The sequence below is a fragment of the Coffea eugenioides genome, chromosome 11, assembly GCF_003713205.1.
Source record: "Coffea eugenioides isolate CCC68of chromosome 11, Ceug_1.0, whole genome shotgun sequence".
Lineage (NCBI taxonomy): Eukaryota > Viridiplantae > Streptophyta > Magnoliopsida > Gentianales > Rubiaceae > Coffea > Coffea eugenioides.
Genome location: NC_040045.1, coordinates 31,236,844 through 31,247,995, shown reverse-complemented (window position 1 = coordinate 31,247,995; position 11,152 = coordinate 31,236,844). Strand labels below are relative to the sequence as shown.

General features: G+C 32.2%; 1 protein-coding gene across 3 annotated transcripts in view; it reads left to right on the top strand.

Annotated features, from left to right (window-relative positions):
- Window positions 1-400: 400 nt before the first annotated feature.
- LOC113753975 (NADH dehydrogenase [ubiquinone] 1 beta subcomplex subunit 7-like) overlaps window positions 401-11,152 on the top strand; it is a 63,848-nt gene continuing 53,096 nt past the window's right edge. Inside the window, exons 1-2 of one of the 3 annotated variants that reach the window (XM_027298258.1) lie at window positions 402-866; window positions 4,950-5,215. In XM_027298258.1, the coding sequence (XP_027154059.1) occupies window positions 551-859 (309 nt within the window). In that variant the 5' untranslated portion in view covers window positions 402-550 and the 3' untranslated portion in view covers window positions 860-866; window positions 4,950-5,215. Of the gene's footprint in view, window positions 869-4,949; window positions 5,216-11,152 lie in introns of those variants that run through there. The other 2 variants (XM_027298259.1, XM_027298260.1) reach the window with 2 other exon arrangements.

Here is an 11,152-nt window from a genome sequence, read left to right as displayed (position 1 = left end):
TTCGAATTGAATCGAAATCGAAACTAAAAGTTTTCAATTCGAAATTGAATTAGGTTGGAATCTCACAAGAAAAATTACCGAAATCAATGAATTTAATCAGCCGAATTATCGATTTCGATTTCGATGCTCACCCCTAGTCATATCCAAACAAACTATATGTTTATGTATCATTATTCGCAAAAAATAAAAATAAAAATCTCGCAATCCCATATTTATGTTTTTCAATCATTTTTTTGTTTTATATATATATATCACATCAGAAATCACAAAGTATTACATTACACTACATAATACAAAAAATGTTTTTCCAAATAATCTTCCCAAAACAAATCCTCGTTTCTGAGAGTACACTATAGATAAACTCAATCTTGGGTGGCAAAACGCAAGCAACCCCTAATTACAGGGGTCAAACCGCATTAAGCCTAAACTTTCCAAGCTTGCAGCCCATCAAAGGAGCACAGAGTTTCCCCACAACACCTCCTGAACCTCCCAATTACACTGCCATAGCATACCTAGAAAATCAAGCAATCGATCAGCAGAGACCGTAGAAATGGAGGTGCCAGGGTCATCAAAGAAGATGATAGCAACCCAAGAAGAAATGGTGGAAGCCAAAGTCCCAATCCCTTACAGAGACCAATGTGCCCATTTGCTGATCCCACTGAACAAATGCAGGCAGGCGGAGTTCTATCTTCCTTGGAAGTGTGAGGACCAACGCCACTCCTATGAGAAGTGCGAGTACGAGCTTGTCATGGAACGGATGCTCCAGATGCAGAAGATCCGGGAAGCCGAAGCCAAACAAAAACAAGGCCTCCCAGCGCAGCCGCCTATACCTCTTATACCTAAAACTGCCAATGCTTGATCTAAAGGTAATTCTTTTATAGTTTTTTCTTTGAGTTTTATTTTGGATGATTTTACCCTTTTTTTGAGATTGTTTTGACATTTTTATGGGTTTCAATTTTATTTGGTTTAATCGTAGGGAAGGTAGATTAATATTTGTTTTCTTGGGTTACTGTTGAATAGGTTTTGTGAAGTGGGTTTGCTTTAGTTTTTTAATTGACAGTCGTTAGGATTGATAATCTCTATGTTTTGTTGTTGTAAACTTTCTTTTTTTTTAAAAAAATGTTTTAGGTTATTTCTGAATGGAATTTTTGGTATAGAAATGTAATTTTTGGTTGAAGTGCTTGCAATTTATGAGCTAATGACTCGTATAATAGACAATTTAATGGCAGTTTTGGTCTGCTATTGAGAATTATTAATAAAGGATTTTTCTTGTTTTAGTTTTGTAATTGGTTATTTACGTTTTCTTTAATTGAATGTGGTTTAATTCAAGTTTATTAGTTTCTTAGGAAATTTCTGTATCAGTTAGAGTGATGCATTGCTCATTTAAGAGGTTCTTTGTGATAATGCTTATACCCTTATTTTGTACCTTCCTTTGTTGGTTGGAGTTTTGCTTCTATTTGTTTATTTGCATTGGTAATTCTCCTTTATGTGTTTGAATTCTTTTGATGTCTGTCTGTGGATATTGAGATTTATATGCGTTGAACAAATTATTTCCAACATTGTGCTTGTAGTTTTTTTGCAAAAATAGTGAAATTTTGTTTTGCATTTTTTATTCCAATATGACCTATTAGCTAAATTTTCTGTTGGTGATATAAGATGTTTTAATATGTATGAGGCTTTGAGTAGTGGTTTTTCTTTTGCAGTTCTTTATTTTTGAGCTAAGAGGTTTGTCATGCAGTGTGTATGGTGGTTTTTCTGTTGGTGATATAAGTGTTTGACTGGTTGTTTAGGATCTCCTTTTCTTTCTTTCTTTCTTTCTTTTTTTTTTAAGGTTTACTGGTGAACTTATTATTAACTTTTGGGTAATGGTTGGGATGATTTAGCATTTGATGAAAACATGGGGTTGGAGTGATTTAGTACATAAGTATTTTCATTTATTTTCAACTTAATAGTAATAGACTTAATACTGGAGTTGGATGTTCATTGAACAGATTATGTGATGGATGAAGCAACAGGTTTTCTCTGCTAAATTTTTTGACTGGAAAGAAAATATTGATTACATGATGCATGAAATATTATCTCTTGCACTTGTGGAATTTTCCCACTAACGTCAGGGTAGCTTTTGGTTCTGTTTAAGGTTGTAGGTTTTATTTGATAATTTGAGGTTTAGAATTCTGCATCAGAGTGCTGTCCTTGGGTACTGGCTGTTTTTCAGATTCAGGTTGGGTCCTGTGGTAGAGTTGGGGAGGAGAATGGGCCAAAAGGCACTGGCGCCTGCCTCCCCATGGTTTTTGTCACCCAAAATAAGTTGGACACTCAAGGTCCTTTTTTTGTTGAAATAAAGGATTCTGAACATTAGGGGACCTAGTCAAGAGACAGCCAAGAATTTTGTTGATCATAGGTCAAAGTGCAACACGTGGTGATCAGACTAGATATTTCATGGTTTTCACTAGTTAGGATTTTTTATTCAAGATGATTTAGTTTATAGGATATGATCATATGTGGGTCTATTGGTCTTAAGATTTACTTATGCATGCGGGTTTGACACAAGGTAATCCTTTTTTGATACTGAGAGCATTCCTGTTCTATTCAATGGATGAAGTTAAATAGTTCCTAAACCACAAAATAATAGGCAAAAAGTTAATTGCAATATTTAAGGATGCCATAGTTTTTGCAATCTTTGGTCAGTTGGAAGGCAAGGAATAGGTGCCACTTTAAACACAATGTGTATGAACTTGCTTCTGGATGTCTTTGCTCTCTTGCAGCTCAGACATCTCAGTGAGACAACTTTTTAGTTCCTTTGCTTTGTTGAATCTGTGATTAGCCTTTTGCTACCTTTGAATGCTCATTGATATCACATCTCACTCCCAAAATTGTTTCTAGATGTGCTAACTGTAACAGCCTGATTAGTTTTCTGTTGTCAACTGAACAATTTTTGATAATTTTGTACGTCAGGAGTATTGAAGCTAATTGTTCTGTTGTAATAAAAAAGATTGCAAATGTAGTGCCTTTTTACTAGATAATAAATGATGGTCACATTTAGCCACTTATTTCATTTGTACTATTAGTTTCCGTCTAGGGTTTTACATTTGTACTATTAGTTTACCGAATTCTATCAAAGCATCAATCAAAACCCTATCAAATCATCAAGCTAAATGGAAGTCTTCTTTTTTATTGAGAGCAGTTGTGTTTTGTGACTCCTTTTTAGTCATATTAAGTGAGTAGGCTATGTGATACGTGACAAACTGGTTATAAGTGCAACTGCTCACATGAACAAAAAACCATGGAATTTGGGGTGATTTAGTAATTGGTTCTGGTCAATACCAGCAGGATTTGGCCAGTTACAGCTTTCATTGCTTCTATGAGCCTCGTTTTTGAGTTGATACTGGGTAAAAGGACTTGGGAAAAAAAAAGAAATAGGAAATTATCCGTTTCCTGGAGCTAAGCTGGAAAACAGTTGTAGCCTATTGAGGTTTGTAGCCAAAAGTTCTCTTCCAAGGGGCATGTAGAGGAACATTGCATCCCCATCCGGGGAAGAATCTGGCTAAACAGCTTTCCCAGAAAAAGGATAGCTGAGGATAATAATCACATTTTAAAATAAGCTGTAGTCCTGGGAATCTGGGTTTTTATTGAGTTTGAACTTCAGTTGGATGGGAAGTATGCTTGACTTAGGGGCAGAAAGAGATATAGGCAAATAACAGTTGTTGACTATTATAGTTTCTGATATCTTTTTGAGGTTGGAACAAAGTACATTTCTTAACAGTTGCTTATTAGTTACTTTCATTGCATAGTGTTTTAGTAGCTCTTATACTGTATTGAAGTCTGAAATCCTACTGGCTAATTGCTGGTAACAAAACTGCTGTGAGCGCAAGTTGGCAAGTTACTGGTTTGGTATCTATACTTAGGTTGAAGAATGATACTCAAGCCTGTTTGAAAAGGTTTTTCTGATGACATATTATTCGGCAAAGCTGTAGCTAGATTTGTCATTCTTGTCATCAGGAACTTCAAACACAATTATAATCTTGAAACTGTTTTTGCACGAGTTTTTGTGGGGCTTGGCTGTAGAATTAAATAATGTGTGTTGAGATGAGGGGTATATTTGGTTCCTAAGATACATTAACTTTTTCGTGACCAGTTCCATAGCATGGGGATTTGATTCTTATGAGCCATGTAGAAAGGAAGAGAGAAGTGAGCTTTAATACGTGATTGAAATTTCCGGCTATATCTCATTATCTATATTTCTTGGAAGCCTGAGCAATGCAAGAATTTAGTCATTAAGCTATGTGTAATTTTGTCAGGGTGAAAGTCATTGGTAATGCCATAATGGGTATAAGCTGCAGTATGCTTGTCAATCTGGTGACACTAACAAATCAGTTGCCTGAAAGTCACCTTTCCACTGTGTTACGGCAAATTGCATGTGTTTGTGTTAAACAATTGCATTAAACAATTGCTGTGTTTAGGAAGGCAAATTTTGTCTTTAATTGTCATCTAGCAGGAATTTGTTCACCATAGGCATTTTTGGAGGTTTGGAGCCTTTTTCTTGTGGAAGTTCTTGGACCAGGAAAAGGAAAATGGAATTTACTGGTCTAATTTGCGTTAGAGATTATCGTTGAGAACCCTACTTTATTCAAAACCGGAAGAAGATTATTTGTTGGGAAGTAGATTATTTGTTGTGTTTGTCTTGTATTTACCATTTCTAATCACAGATCTTCCACATGAATGTTGATACATGTTTAACCTTGAAAGGAAGAATAATAGTAAGGAAATTTGGGTCTTCTTAGTCGGTTATTGTTTTGCATATCTTTTTTTTTTTTCGGAACAAAAAAATCAATAGGAAAACCAGTTTATAGTTCTTCTACTATTTATTGTGGTGACTTTTTCTTCTCTTTTTCTTTATTTATCTTTTTCACTTCAACGTATCTAATGGTGTTTGTTCAATGTTCTAACAGGTTGCTGCTGAGGCTGCTGAGATTGTGTCATTATTAATCCGTGAAATTCTGTTCGAAACTCTTCGATGTAATGCAACCTGGAACTAGACTATCCTGTTCTGGAATTTAGTTTTTTTCTAATAAGCATCTTGTGGACACAGTTTTTGGTTTATTCGGAGGCTGTCTCAGTGTCTCACAGATTACTGAATTATGTGTTTATAATGCAAATCTCATGGACTGGTTTTGGGCCAACCAAACTCAAAATCTTGTGCCATAGTTGTGTCTCACCATGTTTCTGAATGACCCCGCTGTGAATGTCTGCAACCTATAAACAGAGCATATGCCAAACCAAGTAAATGAATCAATGTAGTGAATATTTTGAAAATTACTCATATTTTTTAATTAATTAATTTTATGAAACGCGTAATAAATTTTTTGATGTATTCTTTACAAATTATACATCAATTTTTGAAAAAAAAATAAATTTTTAATTTAAGGACAATGACTTATCTTCTTAGTTATTTATAAAATGACAGCAACATGTAGCCTAACTTTGTAGATGCACATACAAAAGTAATAAGGTAATAAAATTTGGAAAACTTCTTTTATACATTGTCAATGTATAATATTTTTTTTTTTTACACTATCATGTTTAGATCATATCACATAATATGAATTTAGATTTTAAATTCAAATTATGCCCAGCATACATTCAAAGCCATTAGTGTTTTAAAAAAAAAAAAACACTACCCTTACGTTGTGAGTGCATAAAAAGTTAATCCATAAAATTTTGATAAATTTAACGCCTCATACACAAAAATAAGAGTTAAAATTGGTATAAATGTGGTATAATATTTTTTTAAAAAAACATATTCATAATATTCATGAATCTCCATCCTTCCCTATCTCTTGTCCCTAGACTTTATCCTTTGTCCCTAGACCTTAATAGCCTTCTCCAGTTCTACTACTACTTCTGCGTACTTTAGATTTTTTTTTTTTGTCGAAACGATAGATGTCCTATAACCTAATCTAGCCTAGTCTAAGGGGAAGGGGAGGGGGTTCGATGTGAGTACAGACTCTATCGATGAAGGTCAATTAAGACCGCCACAAATTGTGGCAAATTTGTGGGAGGCAGGGATTGAACCCCTGACCTCCAGTATCACCTTTAATAGTGATGACCACCGGACCAAATGGCCAGTGGCTTCTGCTTACTTTAGATGATGATAATGAACCTGTGGCTGTAGTTGGGACTGAGTAGGCTACTTTAGGTCTTCCTTTCCGATAGAGACCTTTAATAAGAGCTCCACTCCACCATGTTTAGGTGACTGTCAATGTCATCGTCCTTTTCTTCAAATTGAAAAATCTTTTTTTTTTTTTTTGGTTTCTTCTTTACGCCCCACAAGAAAAGGTGTCTTATGAAACAATTAGTTTACTTTACTTGGAGCTTTTAAAAAGAAAAAGGTTTTTCAAGAGAACGAACATATGTGGTGTGGGGTATTTTCATAACTAAAATTGAAAGGAAACTAAATCAAAGTTTCAAAAGTTAGGAAAAACTGGCTAATTACTCAGAATATCGTTGTAAAAAAAAAAAATCGGACGTTTATGACTCTGACAAGGAGTGCTGCAAATCTATGGCTACCGGGTTGTGTCAGCCCGGCGGCGAATTTTTTTTTTTTTTTAAAAAGAAATCTGCACAAAACCTGCCAGATCGATTCTTAAGGGAAAAGGGGTTGAAAATATTCAATTACTACTTACTACTAATATTTCAGCACCTTTCCATATAGTGAATCTCTTCATTCTTTAATTAATTCCTACTTTGCCTCTTACTAACTCACTTCTATGCCCAATTAAAGATTCCACAGCTTGTGGTTTAATTATTCTCGTTGCACATGATGATGATATCACTTGCATGAATTTCTTCCCACTCCTTTGTACCATCTGGAAACTTTAGAATTAAAATAATTTAGATATTTTCACACCTCAAGTACAAAAAGGAGAAACTAAAAAAAAATTTGTTAAAAGAAAAGAGAGAAAAGAATCAACTTATGTACACACCCCAAAAGAAAAGGAAAAAAAAAGAGAGAAATCAACCAATTTTTTTTTCCATTTTTAACTTATAATCTTTCTATATACAATGTGTGGACAATGGGTTTGATGTTAAAAAAATGTCATTATTTTAATTTGACCCTCGTATGATAAAATAATATACAATCATCTTATATTCCATACTCTCATATTTACTTAACTGCTATTACAATACTCATCCACCATTGCATAACTGTTATTACCATGCTTATCCGCTATTACTATGTTCATCCCAAATCTTCTTGCCAACTTCAATAACCCAAAAAAAAAAGGAAATCCTAGTGCTTTGCAATTAATTTTTTTTAATTGCAATTGATCCGTTATTTTAATTGCAATTGATCCGTTATTCTAATTGCAATTGATCCGTTAAAATTGGCATATTTAATAAATTCAATACATAAAATTGATGTAATTAGCGCAACTTAATTAACGAAATTAGTGTTATTTGTTTAATGCAATTTACTTCATTACGCAAGTTAGTTGATAATTAGTTTATGTTATTTAGTATATGATTAGTTTAATTAGTTTAGTGATTTAATTAGTTGAATGAATTAATTTTAAGAGGTTCGATTCAATGAATTTAGATGTATTTGACGAGGCATATATTGAGTTTTGATTAAGATAGCCATTTAGTCTGGGCAATTTAAGTATTTGAAGTACTAGCTGCATTTAATAAATTAAATACATAAAATTAATGTAATTAGCATAGCTTAATTTTGAAACTAGTGATATTAGTTTAATGCAATTCACTTTATCATGCAAGTTAGTTGATAATTATGGTGGTGGTGAAATAAAGTTGATAATTAGTTTATGGTGGTGCTGAAAAATCAAGACTGGCAAATGAGGATGCAAACTTGGCCAGGGAAAACCGGTGCCTTCACCAGCTAGTAGAGCAATTCACTATATGGAAAGGTGCTGAAATATTAGAGAGATAAAATCAATGGATGAAATACTAGTAGTAGTAAGTAGTAATTGAAGAATATTTTCAAGCCCTTTTCCCTTAAGAATCGATCTAGCAGGTTTTGTGCAGATTTTTTTTATAAAGTCCCTGGCTGCCGGGCCTTGTCAGCCCAGGAGCCAGGGACTTTATAAAAAAACAAAAAAAAAAATTCGCTGCCGGGCTGACACAGCCCGTAGCCATAGATTTGCAGCGTCACTTGTCAGAGCCATAAACGTCCGACTTTTCTGTTTTACAACGATATTCTGAGTAATTAGCCGGAAAAACTCTTTTAACAAATTTTCATCACTTGGAGAAAGAATTAGATTCAACTGATGAGGACCCCATCTAAGAAAGTGATGGATCAGCCATGCCACGTTAGGTGCCACACTTTCTTCTCTAGAGACCCCGCCTTTATGAACACATTAAAAAAAAAATCAATAACCGAAGAAAATATTGAAAATTGACAAACGGTGCATTTGATAAAAATAATATCTAAAATCTAAAGTCTTGAAATTTGAATCCATTAAATTATTGAATTGTTGAATATTGAAATTCTAACATTTAAACGTATTCTATGTTTACTAATAAATGAACAATTTATCACTTATATTTTGGAGTAAGTTTTGTCTAGACAATTCAGAAACACGTTTGAATATGTTAAGGTAATATACTAAGCTTTAAGTGTTGAAATGAGTTATCAAGCAATGCCAAAGAAATAAATAGAATAGTAGATACAATAGTAGCAATTTGTGTATCTTAAATAGCAAATAACTAATTAATATCCCTACTCAATAGCCATTCATTTATGATATTTCAACTGAAAACATGCATATCCTCATGCAAAGTATTATACTGAACTAGTGACAAGGGCACATTCTATGTGTGTACACATTTAAAATAAGTAAATTTTTAGAGAGAAAGTTAATAAAGTTTTTGGTAGTTATTGAGGATTTATTTTAGATATATGAATGAAAATAATTTGTTTTTCGATTTCTTTTTTTGATAAAAAGTTATTGGCCATTATTACCATATTAGAAGTTTTTTTAGACTTAAAAAATGGGAGATGTGTGTGTGTGTGTGTGTGTGTGTGTTTATTTTTGGGAGATGGTAATACCATTTTGCCCTTTATTTGAAGGATAAAATAGGATTTACAAAAAGTAACAGAAAAAATTTACACCAACCCTGTTCTCTCCTTATATATATACTGTATGTATGGATAATTGTTTAGGATTGCTTCTTCTAAATATGTCAATTATCCAATTGCTACACAAAATCGTTGGTGAAATTTTTCCTTCAATAAATGCCTTTAGGTCTTGTTTGGAAAGCAATTTTTGGAAAAAAAAATTGTTACGTTTTTCTGAACGCATTTTTCAATTATCTTTTTACTTCACATATATCAAATCGTTATAATAATTTTTTTACAAAAAATTCAGAAAAATGCAATCCAAATTATCATTTCATGTCCATTAATAACCTCAAGTGTTATTTTTTTCCCTTGAGAACTCAAAATTTGTTCCAATGTTACCCATCTTATCAATATTTTCCTATGATGGCAGAGTCACACAATTTTACAAATTCTAAGGGCACATTTGCATCCAGTATAGATTTATTTTTATGGGGTCAATTGTGTCCAAATATAAATTTCGACCAGAGTCCTTGAAGTTATCAAAGTACTAAGGACTTGTTTGGTTCATAGGATGATACAGAATTGGATTAATTATCATGTGTTATCTCATATTTGATTACATTTTATATATAGGATGACACATCTTACTTAACTGAACTAATCCCCTATTTATGGGATAAAATAATCAAATGGGGGAGGTGATATTAGTTATCCTGGGATAACTAACAAATAGGATGATCAAATTTTAGATTAATTAACTCTTACAAAAAATATAAAGTTATACTCTTATAATTAAATAACCCTACTCCCACATGATAATATAAAATGAATGGACTAATTTGCCCCGACTAATTAATTTTAAAGTTTTTGACTAATTTACTCCTACTACCAATATAATATATTTAGACTAATTTGCCCTTATGAGTGATACAAATTCATACTAACTATTATATAACCATACTCTCACATAATAATATGATAATAAATGGACTAATTAGCCCCTACCAATTATTTGAAATTTTTTGACTAATTTCTCCTATTTATTATTTTAAAAATTTTGACTAATTTACCCCTATTAATTAATTTAAATTTTTTGACTAATTTGCCATACTAATATCATAATAGAAGGACTATATTGCCCTTGGACTAAATTATCCTTACTAAGCTTATTTTCTAAACCAAATTCTATATAAATATATAACCTTATCAATTGGCCTTTGTGAATAAGGACTTCAATAAACTCAAACTCGGTCCAAAGAAACATCTTCTATATTAGATTGAGTTCGACTCATTTAAAACTCTTAAATGGGTTAGGTTTTAATCGATTTAACCCTAACTTAGCAAAGCTCAGCCCATTATTTAATTGAATTTCAAATTTATGTTCAAAAACTTGCTCAAAAATCTATTTTTAAGAACCCGAATGGGTTGAGTTTGAGTGAATGCAAATTTTTATATATTAAAACCCATGATTTACCTTATAATTCTAAAGTTTCAAACTACTCTATTTTAATAAAAGTTATAAATATGAAATTTTTTATGAAATTATTTTTTAATATTAAATTATTAATATTTTATAAAATATTAAATTATTTTATTAAAAAGAATTCTACAAATTAAGGAGTGCTTTGGTCATTAAAATAGTAATCTTACCTCATCCAATTTCCAATCAAACACAGGATAGGATTATTTCCCAACATATCCTATCCAATTTATAACCAATCAAACACTAGATAACTTAGATTATTTATCTGAAAATGACTCAATTCAGGATTAATAATTCGAGCATGAGTCATCCCGTCTTATTTGGTCCGTGAACCAAACGAATCCTAAGAGATCAAAACCGCGCCATATTATACTTATTGACTTCGCAAGAAAAAATATTTAAGAAAGGGTTTTTTTTAATGGATACCCATATCCATTAGGTACTTTTATTTTATTAAGATATTTAAAATTCACCTAACCTATCATATATACACATACTAATAGCTATTACTTTCCCTTGCATTTAATACTTTTCTCATCTAATCTTACCAATCATTTCTTGTATTTATTTACTCTTCCTAATTAATCATA